Below are 19,800 nucleotides of genomic sequence, written 5' to 3'. Positions count from 1 at the left end.
CAATGATAGCTGTCTCATTAAATTGGGAGGATTCAATGAGATTAAAAATAAGTAAAAGGTTTAGCATAATGCCAACACATAGTAAGCAATACACATTAGCTCTTGCTGTTACTGTGGATTCATTTTGATTGAGGTGTTAAGAATCACATAATTTTTGGAAAGGTTGATAGCATTTGGAAGATTAACAAGAGCTTTAGATGCATTAACATCTGTCCCTCCCATGAAAAAGTGAATTATTTCTCTTTTGTTATTGTTCTGAATAGCCTATAAACTATGAACTTGAACAAGATTAAACTATCCAAAAATAAACAAAATGTGAATGAATCCTATTTATTTTATAGAATTTCAGAATCTAGGTGTTGGGTTGGAACTTAGATATTATCTAGTCTAATCTCCCTTTCCAAAGCTATTTGGTAAATATGTAAATAAATTCAGATTTTACCTTTTTCCCCTACGCATGAGACTAAAGTGTCTTTTAAAGAAATGTGAAGCCTACTTGAATCAGAATAAAATATATACACATTATTCATATTATTTCTAAACTCTAGAGTGTCAAAATATTCTCAGAATTGAATTGTAATCTGACATTTCATTTGGTCTAAATGTCATTGGGAAGCAGTTTCCTCCACTTTTTAAGGGAGATGGGAAGCTGCAGGGCGTGAGAGCCCTCCGTGCTGGGGGCATCACATCTAGCTCCATGCCCTGCGCAGCGCAGCCAGGCAGTAACCAGCAAGGACTGCCACTGCTGCAGAGAGGAGGTTGTGCTGACCCAGGAATAACAGCTCTGAGCTGATGATGTCAGTAACTTTTAAAATAGCTTATTTAAAAATCTTTTCAGTGACCTCAGCTACACTTAATGCTAGTTAGCTCATCTGGACATGGGTAGGAAATGTAAGAAGGATGGGTGACAACTGGAACTCCAAGCAGCTGTATCCTAAGAAGCCCATTTTAGGAAATAACTTGTCTGAACAAGTTGGAGATTGAAGATACCATCAGTATCTGGTGACCATGATGTAGATATAGATCCAGTGTGTCCCTGGCCATGCAAGTCTGCGGAAAATCTAGCATCACAAGAACAGTTACACATGGTTTTTCTAGAGCTCTGCCCATATCTTCTGTGATGGCAACTCTGGTGACCTTTCTGGGTCTCCTATGTGTTTTGGAGTCTCTGTGGATAACTCACATGGACTCATGAACTTAATTCTATCAGTCTCTATGTGTTTCCCCAATGCCCTTCCTTACGATTCTCTCCTGCAGCCGTGTGGCCACTGCAGCCGGTGATGTCTGGATTCTGCTGCATCCAGGCTGCAGATGCCAGATGGCTGATGCTCTTGGGTGCTGATGTCTGCACCAAGAGCACATCTTCCAACTGCAGAGTCCAGGTTGATGGTGCTGCCCCCAGCAGAAGTGCTGATGGGCCAGGCTCCTACAAAGTGTTTTTGGTCCTCTGGAGCCTTCAGTATGTTGAAGCCACACCAAAGCAGAAGGCACTTTCTTATTAGTTCGACAGTCTGTTAATTGAACACCAAAGCTATGCCACAAAATCACCCACATTATATAGTGTTACTATTGAAATGCTTATGGTCCATTATTAAACATGCTCTTATTAAAAATTTGACCATTTATTCCACAGCACCTAAATCATCACAGGACTAGAAACACCTTTTCAGCATAATAAAAATTATGAGTTTGCTTTGTAAAAATCAGCACATCAAAGCCATCAATGAGCTCATGTCCTATTTTTTCACTTCTACTGAATGCCTTTTATTTTATTCTAGATATATAATAATTCATTTACCAATCATCTGTTCTTGTATATTTAGATTTTCCCTCCAACTTCTTGTTATTATAAACTATACTGTGAGGAACATCCTCATGGCTATGTTGTTTTCACAGCAACAATTATTTTCTTAGGAGGCAAAGTTCTGATTGCTTCACAAAGGGGTTTGTAGTTTTTAAGGCATTTGGTATGTGCTTTTTTTAGTTGCCCTCTGAAATGATGGGTTGAATTTGCATTCCTACCACGTGCTTGACAAATTGGGGTGAATCACTAAAATGAATGTTTATTAAATTTAAAAAAGTATTGAAGTGATACATGTTTTAAGACATTTAAACAATATAGAAGTGATTAAAGTATAAAGTGAAAGCCTTACCCCCTTTCTCCTCCCATATCTTGAAACATTTGGTATCAGGGTAATGGCTTTGTGTGCGTCCTTCCAGGCAAACTTCTGTGCACATGCAGATGGAAGGAGGTAATTCTAATATTTTGGCATTTACCTCTTCTGGTATGATGAAAATTACTCTCTTGAAATATAAAATCACCAGTTTTAACAGAAGACATTAATTCGCCCTCTTTCATTTCCATATTAATTTATTCATTTTTGTACTATTTGAAATGTTCACACGTTTGTATCATTTTGATAATCCAAAACAACTCCAAAATATACAAATATACTTACAAATATGTTGGAATTGGATTAACCTCTAAGGGATACCAGCTGTTTCCCTAAGCCACAAAACAACATTTGTTGTATTTACTGTAATATATGCATATTGCATATGAAATACTGAGAAAATGGTTATAAATTTAGCTGAGGATTTTTCTGTTGCTGTCTAGAGTTGAAAATGAAGGATTGTTCTATACCCCATTTGTTTAATTTGATCAAAGCAGGAATTCCAACCATTAGATTAGAGGTGGACAAACTATGGCCCATTGGCTAAACCTAGCCTGCCACCTCTTTTTGTATGGCCTGTGAGCTAAGAATGTCTTTTACATTTTTTAATAGTCGAAAAATCAAAAGAAGAATAATATTTTGTGACTCATGAGAATTATAGGACACTCAATTTTAGTGTCTATAAATAATGTTTATTGGAACAGAGCCACACTCACTCATTTATGTATTGTCTATGGTGGCTTTTATGCCACAATAGAGCTGAGTCCTATCAACAGAGACCTATGGCTCTTAGCACCTGAAATATTTACTGTCTGTTTTTTTTTTTTTTAATGGAGTCACACTCTGTTGCCCAGGCTGGGGTGCAGTGGCATGATCTCAGCTCACTGCAACCTCCACCTCCCAGGTTCAAGTGATTCTCATACCTCAACATTCCTGAGTAGCTGGGATTACAGACACATGCCACCACATCTGGCTATTTTTATATTTTTATTAGAGATGGGGTTTCACCATGTTGGTCAGGCTGGTCTGGAACTTCTGACCTCAAGTGATCCACCTGACTTGGCCTCCCAAAGTGCTGGGATTACAGGTGTGAGCCTCCATGACCAGACTTACTGTCTGGCTTTTACAGAAAAGGTGTACCAATCCTTTATTTTTATTAATAATTTTTTGAACTCAGCAAAATACTACCTCTTTACCAGTTTATTGTAAATGGTATAACTCAGGAACAGCCAAATGGAAGAGAGATAAAGGGCAAAGGAACATGTTGAGGGAAGATGGATGGGTAAGTAATCCTCCAACCCTTGATTTAGATTTTCAAAGGAAAAAATAGATTAAGTTCCACTATTGAAAATAAATTTAAAGAAGGTGAACAATTCCATGGTGGATTTTGAAGAGGAATTAGAGTATTACATTTGAGCTGCAGATCACAAGTGAAATCTTGAAGAACGAGTGGATTTTTCTTAGAAGAATCGATGCAGTCATTCTTTCAGGGATAAGCAAATGTGGGAAGTATATGAATCTTGAGACATAGAGTTGATCTGTCTCAGTATGCATTTAAAATTTTGAAAGGTACTAACACATTGTTCTCCAAAGAGATTTTTACTAATTCATATTCTCACTATAATCTATTAGAGTGTCTGTAGGCTCTTACCAATATGAAAAAATTTCCAAGTCTGAAGAGCAACAAATAGCACATCCTCGTTGTTTTACGTTGCATTAAAAAATTACGAGTTAGTGAAATCATAGCAGTCTCTGAGACCACAGTGCAATCAAATTAGAACTTAGGATTAAGATTCACTCAAAACCACACAATTACATGGAAATTGAACAACCTGATCCTGAATGACTCCTGGGTTAATAATGAAATAAAGGCAAAAATCAAGAGGTGTTTTGAAACCAATGAGAACAAAAAGACAACATACCGGAATCTCTGGGACAGCTGAAACAGTGTTAAGAGGGAAATTTACAGCACTAAATGCCCACATCAGAAAGCTAGAAAGATCTCAAGTTGACTCTCTAACATCACAGTTAGAAGAGCTAGAGCGGCAAGAGCAAACTAACCCAAAACCTGGCAGAAGACAAGAAATAACTAAGATCAGAGCAGAACTGAAGGAGATAGAGATATCCTGCAAAAAAAATCAATGAATTCAGGAACTGGTTTTTTGAAAAAATTAACAAAACAGACTGCTGGCTAGACTAATGAAGAAGGAAAGAGAAGAATCAAACAGACACGATAAAAATGATAAAGGGGATATCAACACTGACCCCACAGAAATACAAACTACCATCAGAGAATACTATAAACACCTGCATGCCAATAAACTAGAAAATCTAGAAGAAATGGATAAATTCCTGGACACATACACTCTCATAAGACTAAACCAGAAGTCAAATCCCTGAATAGACCAATAACAAGTTTTGAATTTGAGGCAGCAATTAATAGCCTACCAACCAAAAAAAGCCTGGGACTAGACCAATTCACAGCCGAATTCTACCAGAGGAACAAAGAGGAGCTGACACAATTCCTTCTGAAACTATGCCAAACAATTGAAAAGGAGGCACCCCTCCCTAACTCATTTTATGAAGCCAGGATCATCCTGATACCAAAACCTGGCAGTGACACAACAACAAAAGAAAACTTGAGGCCAATGGTGAATATTGATGCAAAAGTACTCATAAAATTCTGGCATACTGAATCCAGCAGCACATCAAAAAACTTATCTACCAAGATCAAGTCAGCTTCATCCCTGGAATCCAAGGCTGGTTCAACATATGCAAATCAATAAATGTAATCCATCACATAAACAGAATCAAAGAAAAAAACACACAATTATCTCAATAGATGCAGAAAAGGCCTTTGATAAAATTCAACATCACTTCATGTTAAAAACTCTCAATAAAGCAGGTACTGATGGAACATATCTCAAAATAATAAGAGCTCTTTATGACAAGCCTACAGTGAATATAATACTGAATGGGCAAAAGCTTGAAGCACTCCCTTTGAAAACTGGTATTAAGACAAAGATGCCCTCTCTCACCACTCCTATTCAGTATAGTATTGGAAGTTCCGACTAGGGCAATCAGGCAAGAGAAAGAAATGAAATGTATTCTAATAGGAAGAGAGAAAGTCAAATTGCCTTTGTTTGCAAACAACATGGTTCTGTATTTCGAAAACCCCATCATCTCAGCCCCAAAACTCCGGAAGCGGATAAGCAACTTCAGCAAAGTCTCAGGATACAAAATCAATGTGCAAAAATCACAAACATTCCTTTACGTCAACAATATACAAGCAGAGAGCCAAATCATGAATTAATTCCCATTTACAATTGCTAGAAAGAGAATTAAAAACCTAGAAATACAGCTAACAAGGGATGTGAAGAACCTCTTCAAGGAGAACTGCAAACCACTGCTCAAGGAAATAAGAAAGCATACAAACAAATGGAAAAACATTGCATCCTAATGGATAGGAAGAATCAATATCTTGAAAATGACCATACTGCCCAAAGTAATTTGATTTGTAAATTCAGTGCTATCCCCATCAAATTGCCATTGACATGTTTCACAGAATTAGGAGAAAAAAAAACACTTTATAGCATCAAAGAAAACCCTGTATAACCAAGACAATCCTAAGCAAAAACAGCAAAGCTGGAGGCATCATGCTATGTGACGTCAAACTATACTACAAGGCTACAGTACCAAAACAGCATGGTACTGGTACCGAAACAGACATATAAACCAACGGAACAGAACAGAGACCTCAGAAATAACATCACACATCCACAACCATCTGCTCCTGGAGAAACCTGGCAAAAACAAGCAATGGGAAAATGATCTCCTATTCAATAAATGATGTTGGGGAAACTGGCTAGCCATATGCAGAAAACTCAAACTGGACCCCTTCCTTACACCTTATAGAAAAATTAACTCAAGAATGATTAAAGACTTAAATGTAAAACTCCAAACCATAAAAACCCTAGGAAATACCATTCAGGACGTAGGCATGGGCAAAGACTTCATGACAAAAATGCCAAAAGCAATTGCAACAAAATTCAGAATTGACAAATGAGATCTAATTGAACTAAAGAGCTCCTGTACAGCAAAAGAAACTATCATTGGAGTAAACAGGCAACTTACAGAATGGAAGAAATTTTTTGCAATCTATCCATCTGACAAAGGTCTAATATCCAGAGTCTACAAGGGAATATAAATCATTCTACTATAAAGACACATGCACACGTATGTTTATTGCCACACTATTTACAATAGCAAAGTCATGGAACCAACTCAAATGCCCATCTATGAGAGACTGGATAAAGAAAATGTGGTACATATGCACCATGGAATACTATACAGACATAAAAAGGAAAGAGATCATGTCCTTTGCAATGACATGGATGAAGCTGAAAGCCATCATCCTTAGCAAACTAACACAGGAATGGAAAACCGAACACTGCATATTCTCATTCATAAGTGGGAGATGAACAATGAAAACATACAGACACAGGGAGGGGAACAACACACACCAGGGCCTGTAGGGAGTGGGGAATGAGGGGAGGGAACTTAGAGAACGGGTCAGTAGGTGCAGCAAACCAGCTGTATATCTATGCAACAAACCTGCATGTTCTGCACATGTATCCTGGAACTTAAAGTAAAAAAAAAAGAATCACTGGTTAGATGGACATTTTTTCATCATTATTGGCCATCTATATTTCTTTCGTAAAATAAATTTTCTTGTCTTTTGTCCATTTTTTTCTCTTAGATTTTCTTTCCACATATCACTTGTAGTAGGAGATTTTCCTGTGTTATAAATAGTAACTTTTTGTATTTTGTACTTATTTCGAATATTTTTCTAGGCTGTCATTTGTGTTTTAACTTAAAAAAATAGCTAATATTAACAAAATACTATCTACCAGACATTCAGCTAAGAGTTGTACATGTACGAACTCATTTACTTCTTCTTCTTTTTTTTCGGGTGGAGGGGACAGAGACTCACCTTGCTGCCCAGGCTGGAGCTCAGTGGTGCAGTATCAGCTCACTGCAACTGCTGCCTCCTGAGTTTGAGTGATTCTCTTGCCTCACTCTGCCTCCCGGGTAGATAGAATTATAGCTGTGTGCCACCACACCCAGCTAATATCTGTATTTTTGGTAGAAACGGGGTTTTACCATGTTGGCCAGGCTAATCTCAAACTCCTGACCTCAGGTGATTCTCCTGTCTCTGCCTCCAAAGTGCTTGGATTACAGATGTGAGCCACCACACCCAGCCTACCTCATATACTTCTCATTGTAAATTTATGAGGAGGGGAACTATTATTACCCTGTTGTTACAAACAAGAAAACTGAGTAACAAAAAAGCCAAGTAACTTCCCCAAGGTCAAATGGCTAGGAAATATCAGGGCTGGGGTTAGAACCCAGGCAAGATCTTCACCAGTCCTCCATACTGCTCCCACCACAGGCATTACTCAAGATCTCATTTAATCTTCACAATGACCCTAGAGGTAGCAACGATTGCTCTCTGCAATAGATCTCATTTCACAGATGAGGAAACTGAGGCTCAAAGAGGTGAAAGTCCTTTGCCCAGGATAAGAGGTAGGGCTGGAATTTGAATGCAAGTCTGTCTGAGTCTAAAGCCCGTGATGTTTCTCCATGTTACAATTCTAAGGCATCTTTTTTTTTTTTTTTGAGACGGAGTTTCGCTCGTTACCCAGGCTGGAGTGCAATGGCGCGATCTCGGCTCACCGCAACCTCTGCCTCCTGGATTCAGGCAATTCTCCTGCCTCAACCTCCTGAGTAGCTGGGATTACAGGCACGCGCCACCATGCCCAGCTAATTTTTTGTATTTTTAGTAGAGACGGGGTTTCACCATGTTGACCAGGATGGTCTCGATCTCTCGACTTCGTGATCCACCCGTCTCGGCCTCCCAAAGTGCTGGGATTACAGGCTTGAGCCACCGCGCCCGGCCTCTCTAAGGCATCTTTTTTTAACCTTGAGGGCCTTTCTTGAAAGATAAAAGAAAGGTAAAAGTCGAGGTGGGCTTGGGAAGACCTTGCTAGGAACTGATGGAGTCACAGAGCTTATTGATCAGGACTTCTAGGCTTCTTTACAGACCTGACCAGTTTTCTGACTGCGCTGGTTTAGAATACTTCCTTTCTCTATCCTAAACCTGAGTGAGCATCCTAGAACAATATGCCATCACTGCACTGGTCAGTGTCTAATGGGACATTTGAGTCTGTAAGTCACTTGCATCTAACAGAACCTCTTTCCTTTGCTCTAGACCACAGCTTGCCCCCTACCCTCTTCTACTTTGGAAAACATGAGTTGAGAATGTGGGGGAAGGTGGTGCTAGAATACATCATCTCCGTGAAATGAGATTTCAGGGTCTGTATCATGGGCACCCTTCAAGAAAATTTACCTTATGGTGGGAACCAGGCATCCAGGTTGAGGGGCCTGGCTCCACAGATTGTACAGTGGCTCTGGCCTTAGATAGTTTGTTGCATGACAGAGGAATATATGTGTTTTGGATAAGCTTGTGTTTTATTTAACAAATACCCACTTTCATGCTGAGACAGCTAATAAGCAAATAATTATTGGTAATTAGAGAAAATAGAAATTAAAACCATGAGATACCATTTTATTTCCACCAGATTGGCACAAATTTAAAAGTCTGACAATACTAATTGTTAGAAATGTGGAACAACAAGAATCCTACTAATGCGAGAATAAATGTGTTAATTTTGTAGAACAATTTGGTGGTTGTTACCTTGTAAAATATGATGTCATGGTCTGGGCGCAATGGCTCCCAACTGTAATCCCAGCACTTTGGGAGGCCGAGGCAGGTAGATGACCTGAGATCAGAAGTTCAAGACCAACCTGGCCAACATGGTGAAAACCTGTCTCTACTAAAAATACAAAAATTTAGCCAGGCATGGTGGCAGGCATCTGTAATCCCAGCTACTGGAAAGCCTGAGGCAGGAGAATCACTTGAACCTGTCAGGTGGAGGTTGCAGTGAGCTGAGATCGTGTCATTTGTACTTCAGCCTGGGCAACAAGAGCAAAACTCCATCTCAAAAATAAAGTAAAATAAAATAAAGACGCTATGATTCCAGTCCTCACTATATCTCCAACACAAATGAGAAAACATAGGCACAAGAGGACAATGCTCATAGGATGAGCATTTGTAAAAACAAAGAACTGGAAATAACTCAGACATCTATTCACAGGAGAACTATAAATAATTTTGGGTATATTCACAGAACAGAATGCTATACAGAGGTGTAAATGAGTGAATACATATACAGCTATATGTTCAAACTGTGATGTTTGAAATTTAGGAATGTAATATTGAGTAAGAAAAACAAATTACAGAAGAATGTATATAATATTATGTTTCCAGTTCCTGTGCAATATATGCTGTTAACTCTCTGTGGTTATTAATTATAATAAATGAATTTTTTTCTTTTGCTCCTTGCAATGTTCTTCTCACACAGTTCTTTGTGATTTGCTTGTTTGTTTTCATTTCTAGCTTCATCTTAATGGTTTTCTTCTTGTGCCTAGTTATTTTTGGTGCCATTCATGTTCTGAAATAAGGCACTAAAAGTCTTACTTGTGCTTGGGTGGTATTTTTCAACTTATCTTGCTCCCAGTGGCTGATGGGGCAGAGACCTGATCGTTTGTTGGAGACCTTCTCAATGTTTGTATCTGATAGTTGTTTCCTGAGGAAGGTGTACCCCAATCATCTGCTGGATGGAGGCTGGCCTGGCTTCCAACATGCCCCACCCAATAAGAGGGGGTGAGCTGACCGTCTCACTGTCTGGTGTGCAAACTTTCTCTGTTTTAATATGTACTTTATCTTCACTTTTAGCTGTGATGGTTTCCTCAGAATCCTCTCTTGTCTTTCTTGTTCAATATCTCTGAAATGAGCAGTTTTCAAAGTATCCTGAGGAGCTCTGAGACTCAAGAGTCTAAGAGGTCAAAACTATTTTCATAAATAATACCAAGATGTTATTTGATTTTTTAATGATGTCAACATTTGCACCAACAGTGCAAAAAAAATAGTGAGCAAAATTGCTGACACCTTAGCACAAATCAAGGCAGAAATTGTGTGATTTTCACTGTGATTCAGTCAGAGAGGAAAAAAAAGCAAGTAAACTTTGAAATGTCCTTGAAGATGCAGCAAAAGTTATTAGTTTTATGAAATCTTTACCCTTGGGTGCATGTCTTTATAATACTCTCTGTTATTATAATATCCAAAGGAAAAACATACATGTGTGATTCTTGAAGCCATGAACTGAACTAGCCACTTTTTTTGTAGAAACACAATTTTTGCTTAAAAGAAATGGCAATCTAGCTATTCAGACTTGGGTATTTGGTAGACATTTTCTTGAAAATAAATAAAATGACTCCATCAATTCAGCCAAATGGTGTTGGTTGCCAATGATATGATTCAAACTTTCAAATGAAAATTAGAATTTTGAAAATTTGTATTTGCTACCATAATCTCGACAGTTTCCCAATAATTTAATATTATTATGATGATATTGGGGATGATATTTTTAAAAATGTGATTAAAAAATATTGTGGAATAAGCCATCAATATTTAGAAGATCCGTATAACTTGGTGAGCCAATATTTTTCAAATGATCAATGCATGATCCTACTAAGTGGTGCAGGGATAACATAAATCTATTCCAAGTGCAAGGCATAGCAATAACTTAGATAACAGCATACCAAAAGTTTATTGATATGGCTTTAAAATTTACATCATGACAAACCTTTAGAAACATTGAATTTTGGTGTGTTTGTAAGAAGAATATACACAATTACCTCAAAAGACTATTAAAATCCTGTTTACTTTTTCGTATCTGTGTGAGGTCAAATTTTCTTCATTTACTTCAACCATAGCAACATATTACAACTGTCCCAACGCAGAAGCAGCTATGAGAATCCAGCTACGATTCATTGAGACAGACATTAACATGCTTTATAAAAATGTAAGACAATATAACTCATCATCAATTATTTTTATTTTAGAAAACAAAACAATTTTGATCAAGAAATGTTATTTGTGTTAACTTGTAATGGGCTGTTATTGTTATTTTTAAATGAATGAGTGAATGTTTTAAAACTTCTCAGTTTTAAATTTCTAATTGGTAAATGTCAATAAGTAGGATTCATATAAACCAAAGCTCCTTGGGAGCCCTCAACAATTTTTAAGAGTATAGGCTGGGCACAGTGGCTCATGCCTATAATCCCAGAATTTTGGGAGGCTGAGGCAGGCCAATTGCCTGAGGTCAAGAGTTTGAGACCAACCCCGTCTCTACTAAAAATACAAAAATTAGCTGGGCATGGTGGTGGGCTCCTGTAATCCCAGCTATTCAGGAGGCTGAGGCAGGAGGATCACTTGAACCTGGGAAGCAGAGGTTGCAGTGAGCCGAGCTCACACCACTGCACTCCAGGCTGGGTGACAGAGGGAGACCCTGCCTCAAAAAAAAAAAATAATAATAAATAAATAAAAATAAAAAAAACTATAAAAGGGTTCTGAGACCAATAATGTTTGAATTTGAGAACCATTGCTCTATGAAGTAAACCTTTCCTCTTGTATTACAACAGGAGTGGGCCAGTCATTGGGCTGTGCTGGTCGTGAAAGAGTAGGAATCAACTTAACTCTTCTGTAAAAGGACTTCCAAATATATATATATATATTTTGCCAGATCCCATTCTCTGGGTGTGAGGGAACAGGCTTCTTACTGACGTTTCTTCCTGCAAATGATTAGGCTTAGTTTGAGTACTTAATTTTTTGGTTAGCTCATTTAGTTCATCAAGTTCTTTTTCTAAAAAGTGCAAAAGGTATATGCATGTATACTTTCCAAGCCCTTAAACACGTGAAAATGTCTTTTAGAAAAGTCTTCAAACATATATGATAGACTGACTGTGAGTCTGTGAAAATTTTGTTGCTAGTTTTCTGATTTATCAGTTTGGTTTTCTGCATCTCCATTCTGCTCTCCTTCTGAACTATTGAATTTGTAGCCATATGTCGGACCAAATCTTGGAGTTTGGCCGGAACTCCACACCAGAAAGGAACTCACTACTGTCAAACGCTTTTACATTCTGAATAAGTTTCTAGACCAGGGGTCAGCACAGTTTTTCTGTGAAAGGCATAATAGTAAGTATTTTAGGCTTTGTGGGTCATATAATTGCTGTCACAACTCACACTTCTCAACTCTGCTTTTGTAGTGTGAAAATGGCCATAGATAATATGGAGACAAATAAGCACGGCTGTGTTCCAAGAACACATCTTATTTATTTATTTAGAGACAAGGTCTTGATCTGTTGCCCAGGCTAAAGTGCAGTGATGTGATTTCAGCTCATTGCAGCCTCTGCCTCATGGGTTCAAGTGATTCTCCTGTCTTGGCCTCCCAAGTAGCTGGGATTACAGGTGTGTGCCACCATGCCTGACAAAATTTTGTATTTTTAGTAAAGACGAGGTTTCACCATGTTGACCAGGCTGGTCTTGGTCTCCTGACCTCAAGTGATCCGCCTGCCTTGACCTCCTAAAGTGCTGGGATTCCATATATGGTCCACCATACTCGGCCAGGAACACTTTATTTATGGCACTGAAATGTGAGTTTCATATAACTTTCATGTGTCACAAAATGTTATTCTTCTGTTGACTTTTAAAACCATTTAATAATGGAAAAACCAGTCTTTGCTCATGGACAAAGAATGAACAAGAAAGAAAGGGTAGAGGGGAATATCATCTGTGGGCTGTGATTTGCTGACCCCTGTGTTAAACCATTCACCATTCACATAGGACTTGCTAACGGGGTAAAGAGGTTCTACTAGGTCAGCCAACTGCTGGGCTACCGCTGCATACTGAGATTGGGAAGACTGAGGAGAGGATTTCTCTGGAGCCTGGTCAGTGTTGTAACTAGAGTTATATGGAAATTAGATTGATCTGGATTTTATTAAAGCTATAAGGTATTAGGAAATCTGGGAAACCTGCCTAAGATTTCATCCAAGGGACAGAAGAAAAACCTAATTGTCAGAATGGGGAGTATTTTGAGAGAAAAATACGATGTTATGATTGTCCCATATGGGGTCCAGCTCCTTTATGAATGTGTTGCATTTGCAGCTGTCAACTTTTCATGGGGCTAGTTTTATTGTTGTTTACTCCTTGTCCTTCTAGAGGCAGATCTCTGTATTTCAATGTTAGAATTGACGTTAACTTCTGTTCCTGTTCCTATTGTTGTAGGAAAAAACTAGATTCTTGTCACACAACCAGGAAAGATCAGGTATGTGGACACTTTGAAGGGTGAGGGGCTACAGAAATTATTGGGCCAAAAAGGAAAAAAGACTCTCTCAGCAAAGCAAGAGGGGTTCCTGTTAACAGGTCCCCATCTCATAGATTGAATCCCAGGTTACCACCCAGAAATAGGGGAGACCAGGCTTCTCTCTGCTGCAAATGGCATGAAGTTCCCATGGCCCCACCCTGTCCTCCCAGTGCATAGGCTGATCAGAGATTCTCTGGAGAGCCCTTTTTCTCACTGTCCCACTATCATTTGAGTCCCAATAAAAAGTAGAGTAAAATTTAGATTCATTATATGTGGGTGGGTGCAACTCCATGAGCACAGGGTTTAACTGGAGGAGGGTACTATTGTACACAAGAAAAAGGTACCTCTTCCCCGGGGCAGCCTTCACTTGTGCTGGAGTGCAGCATTGGGGACTTGCTAGACACAGCTTGGATCCCAGCCTTCAGTTGCCTTCATGGCCATCACTGTTAACAAACAAACTACACAGTGCTGTGAGTAGCAAAGTTCCTTCTCATCCAAAACTCCAGAAGTCTTGCATCTTCTGTGAGCATCCAGGAAACTGGCAGTCTGACTTGTTAGCTTGCAAGTAGGGTAATATCTCAGACTGTTCTCACAGGTTTTGATACCTTTTACTTAATTTATATTTAGCACTAGAGATGTTCTGATATTTCTCAGCTAAATTTAATGTCTCTTTTGAGTTACCAATGCTAAAGAATAATTTTTAAAAAAATAAAACTATGACTCATATATAATAGAATGAAAACATCTCAAAATTTTATTTAACTCATGAATTAGAGGGGAAACTAGCCAGAGGTCACAACTGGTTCAAAGGAAAGATCAAAGAACAATTTATATAGAGTAAGGTAACTTTGAACTTAATTTACCAATGGACACAAAATTGGCTCTTTCCACGGGAGGTGGGGTGGAGTGAAGGTGTGGGGTGAGGTGGAGTCTACTGAACTTCCATAAGTCAGAATTTATTTGCACGTTTATAGACAAGAATTATTTGTATTTATTTAAAATCTAGAGTTCTGAAATAACTCCAAGACAAGAAAAGGCACAAACTCCATAGAAACAAGTAAGTTAGAAAGATGTGCTGTAAAGAATGGATAGTTTTCCACTGGAGATGCTCAGTAATCATTTTTGCTAATTCAAAAGCCTTAACTTTCCCTTACAGCAATAAAACATACTATAAGTATAATGTTTCCAAGGTTATTGATCAAATGTGTACAGAAAGAGATTTTAAAAAGTAATTCTAGGCTCAGTGCGATGGCTTATACTCACAATCTCAGAACTTTAGGAGGCCAAGGCAGCAGATGACCTGAGGTCAGGAGTTCAAGACCAGCTGGCCAACATAGTGAAACTACTAAAAGTACAAAAATTAGGCGTGATGGCGCGTCCATGTAATCCCAGCCACTCAGGAGGCTGAGGTGGGAGGATCGCTTGAGGTTGCAGTGAGTGGTGCAGTGAGTTGCACTCCAGTCTGGGCAACCGAGCAAGACGCTGTCTCAAAAAAACAAAAAGGTAATTCTAGACACACATCCATAAGAAAGATATTGGAAGAGGTTCTAATGATCTGATCTAGGGGGAGGATCTGACACAGCAGAAAAACATTTGCTGAAACTGTTGAGAGGAAGTCCTAACCGGCGTCATTGATTCAGACAGTTCTCTTCACTGACCACTAGGTGTCGCTAAGCAGGCGTCATGACACGTGGCAGGAGGGAGAAGGGTAAAGGCGGCAACATCTAATCCATCAGTGGTGCCGTTCCGCAGATTCACAAATGCGGGAGGTTCCTTGGTGGCAAGACATTTTTACCCTTGCACCTATTCCGGCGCCTGGCACATATTAAGCACTTAATACTATGTTTCTTGAAATGAGTTATCCAGAACGCAGGGGGTGCTTTTACACGGTAGGCATTCAAAAGTAATATGAGGTTTCTGAATGAGGATTATTTAAAGCCTTCTGATCATGCTAGGATAAGAAAAACGGAGAAAACGAAAACATTCCAAATTAGAAGTCACTTGGTCAGTTAAACAAAGGGAGATAGGTTTAGCCATGAAATCAGACTTGGTAAATCTATGAGTGGTTTCCATTGTCTGTACAGACATAGCAAAATGCTTGTTTGAATGCAGATACAGAAAATTACCCTTTTATTTTTTCCTGTTTTGCTCAGATGCCGTCAAATGTTGATTCCTCTACTCTCAGTCCCCAATACTTTATAATAATTTCTAATTAATTTTGGTGCAATGAGAAACCGATGAGAAACCATCAACAAGTTTATGTAATGTATGTTAGTGTAAAATGTAAAGTGGGAAATAAGGGGCAGTGACTGTTGGCTAGAAACAAAGCTGGTGGGAAGAGGAGAGGTAATCAGGAAGCTCTCAGGAAACCCCAAGAACAGAACTTCTTCTTTCCCCTAAATTTTCTGGCTCCTCGATGCTGTTGTGGATGTCTGTCAGTTTTGCCTTCCTAGGGGCCATTTCTCTTCTACTATTAATAGCAACTTGGTTTTACTTTAGAGGACACCTCCCTTCCTGCATTGAGCATGGTCCTCCTGGGGCTGTTGGTTCACATGTTCTCCCTTCAGACACCTGAGAGAGGAGCACTAGGCCAAGTTATGCCAATCAGAGGCCTGATCCCTGGAGACTACCACAGAGTCTGAAACTTTGATCTTGGTGTCTTGCTTCCTGGAGCCCCACAACTGCCTTGATTCTTGTTCTTTCAAAGACCCCAGTCTTCATTTTTCCTTCAGTCTGTGGTCCACCCCATTCTCTTCCAGTAAATTCCTATTTGCCTCTATTAGCCGGAGTTGTTATCTGTTGATTGCAGTGAAAGAACACTGACTGGTGTAATGAGGAAAATCTGGCCCTACTGTTGCTTTTATCATCTCTGTTGAACTTATCATTGAAAAACATCAGCTCTAGGACAATGGAGACTTGCCTTGAAGATGAGGAATAACTGTTATTTATGGTCACTTGTTATGTTTCAGACACTCTTCTAAATACTTCCACATGTATCTTGTTTAATCTTCAGAATGACCTCATTGGAGAGGTGTTATTCCCATTTTGCAGATGAGAAAACGGAGGCGCAAAGTAATTAACAAACTTGCTCATTTTCACATGGCCAGATTAACGTGTCTCAAAATTTGTTTTATGGGATATTAGCTTTTCAGAATTGTATTGGTTTTCTGGGGCTTCCATAACAAAGTACCACAAACTGGTGTGGTAAAACAACAGAAATGTATTGTCTCACAGTTCTGGAGGCCGTAAGTCTGAAATCACGGTGTCAGCAGTGACATGTTCTCTATGGCAGCTCTAGGAGAGAATCGTTGCATGCCTCTTCCAGCTTCTGGGGGTTGCTGGCCATCCTTGGCATTCCTTGGCTTGTAAACGCATCACTCTGTTGTCACATGGCTGTTTTCCGTGTGCTCTTTTCTTATAAGGACAGCAGTCACATTGGAGTAAGGGCCCACTTGCTCCAGTATGACCTCATCTTAACTAATTATATCTGTAATGACCCTATTTCCAAATAAGGATGCATTCTGAGGTGCTGTGGGTTAGGACTTCTTTTTTGGGAGATCAAATTCAATCTATGACAAAAAATGTTCATAGAAATTATTCAAAAAAGAATTCTATGGCCAAGTAAACAAAATGGTGTTGGGAAACACCATTATAGGATTGTTTGCTGTAGTACTTTGGCAGGGCGAGGGTCTTTAATTCGTTCTTGAGAAGAGTTGCCAACCTGGGACTATTATGTACTGTTTCTTAAAAACGTGTTTGACAATGGACTTCTTTTTACAGGCTGACTGTGGGATCAGCCATCAGTGTGGAACACCTGTTCTCATTCCTGATGTGAGGCAGTGGCACCCTAGCACGTTCCTCCCTGGTCTTCTGCTTTCCCCTGTGACTTGCAACATCAACTTAAGACAAGTTTTTCTTCTCTGAGCCTGAGTTTCCTTATCCCTAAGATAAGGAAAATAATATACTTTCCCTATGGGTTTCACATGCAGATTCATTTTTGTTGTTGGTTTTGAGATGAATTCTTGCTCTGTCCCCCAGGCTGGAGTGCAGTGGCACCATTTCGGCTCACTGCAACCTCCACCTCCTGGGTTCAAACAGTTCTCCTGCTTCAGCCTTCCAAGCAGCTGGGATTATAGACACACACCACCACGTCCGGCTAATTTTTGTATTTTTGGTAGAGATAGGGTTTTACCACGTTGGCCAGGCTAATCTTGAACTCCTGACCCCAAGTGATCCATTTGCCTGGACCTCCCAAAGTGCTGGGAGTACAAGTGTGAGCTACCATGCACAGCCTATGTGCAGCCTAATGCAATTTAAAATAGGTAGGCTGAGAAACACATAGTACAGGGCTTGACATAGAGAGAAGTAGGCATTCATTAATTTAAAAAAATTTTTTAAATTAAAATTACTATTTTGAGATGGAGTCTCTCACTGTCACTTGGGCTGGAGTGCAGTGGCACGATCTTGGCTCACTGCAATCTTCACCTCTCGGGTTCAAGCAATCCTTCTGCCTCAGCCTCCCAAATAGCTGGAATTACAGGTGTCCACCACCATGCCCAACTAAGTTTTTGTATTTTTAGTAGAGATAGGGTTTCACCATGTTGGCCAGGCTGGTCTCGAACTCCTGACCTTGTGGTTCACCTGCCTCGGCCTCCCAAAGTACTGGGATTATAGGCGTGAGCCATCGCTCCTGGCCAGCACTCAATTAGGAGTTAACTATGTTATGTTAACCAGATGGTTCTAAATTTCTTGGCATTTTTATTAGGCATTTCCAGGATCTCAGGAATAATCCCTAATCAGGACAATTTCCACCAACAAGTTTTTCTTGTTCATCTTCCTCTTCCTTTAATCCCTTCTTTTTCCCTTTGAAAGAGTTATTTTCTGTATGGTAGTAAGAATTTACCTTAGGTAACTATTCAACCCAACTGTGGTTTTAATAAGTCTTCTCCAGCATTAGCAAAGAATGGGTGGTTTACTCTGCAGTTCCTTATTCTGATCTTCCACCCAAGTGAGGGGAAGAGGATGTGATCATGCGACCGCCAGCAGAAGGGAAATTGTGAAAGCGATCCGAGGTACAAAAGGCAGCCCACAGCCACCTCAGCACTCAGAGGAGGCCCAGCTGCGGAGAGGAGGTGCCTGAGAGTGACCTTTGCATCTGCCTGTCCAGCTAGCATGGAACCAAAGCGGATCAGAGAGGGCTACCTTGTGAAGAAGGTGAGCAGAGATGCCGTTTACAAGGGTGTCACTGGCCACGGGCTGGGGAGGCTTGGGTCCAGCTCCACTGGCTACCTGCTCATCTTAGGAATGTTTCCTGCTCATCCATTGGGTTGAAATAGGAGAGCATGGTAGCACATAGAATATTGGAATGGGGTTAGGAAAGTGGAGATACTTATTCAGCCCCAGCTTCCTTACAGTTTGATTTCATGGACTGAGAATTCCAGATGTCAGGGTCTGGAAGGTGGGGGTCTAGGCTAACTCCCTCCAGATTTGAAATATCTTTTTTAAGAGCCACACAAATGTGTTCTGTCAAAAGATATACTCCTCTCCAATAGAGGTTATGTGGAGAGACTATTAATTTTTTTATTTAAATCCCCCTTCCCCTCAGTTATTTTGTTTTGGGAGGGAAGGGAAAAAAAGTGATTAAAGAATTGATATAATAATACAGTAATTACAGCTTATTTCTGGGGCCATCTTCTTGGAATTGACATTTTAAAAAACCTCATCTGTTTTTTTTAATTGGGCTGAAATCTCTTCACTCACAATTCTTAGTAAATTTGCATAATGTGACACCGAGGTGGTAGATGCACCATTTTAAAGATTAGTGTACTGAAAAAAGCTTAGCCTTCCTGGTGTGGTATCAGGAAAATTGAATTTTCTTAGCACGGTTGGTCTTTATTCAGATGATGAGTGTGTGCTGTGTTGTTGTGGAAGCTCCCCGAGATATGAATTCACACATAGTACTTGGCATCCCGTGGGCCACATCTGTACACACAGATATGCTCACAGTAACCTTAGTAAGTGGATTGTTTCAGAACTGAGCTGAATGTAGTGGCTTCCTTCAGATGACTAGCTTTTTAATTGAATGAACAGCAAATGTGAGTTTGTTTTAGGCCATTCATTGGTTTCACGTTTTAGCCTGCAATATTCTACCTGTAAGAGGGGTAAAAGAGCACACATTGCTGCCTGCTTCCATTTTGACTTCAGGCTGGAGGGACCTTAGGTCATCTGGCCCAATTTCTTCATTTGTAGAAGAGAGACAGACCCAGAAGGCTCCGAGATTGCCCAAGTCACACGGGTGT

General features: G+C 39.6%; 1 protein-coding gene across 2 annotated transcripts in view; it reads left to right on the top strand.

Moving 5' to 3' along the window:
- The window catches only part of PLEK (pleckstrin), a 70,901-nt gene that overhangs the window by 17,276 nt on the left and 33,825 nt on the right, over window positions 1-19,800 (top strand). Inside the window, exon 1 of one of the 2 annotated variants that reach the window (XM_035272402.3) lies at window positions 18,604-18,715. The exons of the other annotated variant lie outside the window; for it this stretch is intronic. Coding sequence (XP_035128293.1) covers window positions 18,674-18,715 — 42 coding nt within the window. The 5' untranslated portion in view covers window positions 18,604-18,673. Of the gene's footprint in view, window positions 1-18,603; window positions 18,716-19,800 lie in introns of those variants that run through there. 2 annotated transcript variants of the gene reach the window in all.

The sequence above is a fragment of the Callithrix jacchus genome, chromosome 14 (genome assembly GCF_049354715.1).
Source record: "Callithrix jacchus isolate 240 chromosome 14, calJac240_pri, whole genome shotgun sequence".
Taxonomy (NCBI): Eukaryota; Metazoa; Chordata; class Mammalia; order Primates; family Cebidae; genus Callithrix; species Callithrix jacchus.
Note: the sequence above shows the minus strand (reverse complement) of the source record. Positions and strands in the feature narration are given on the sequence as shown.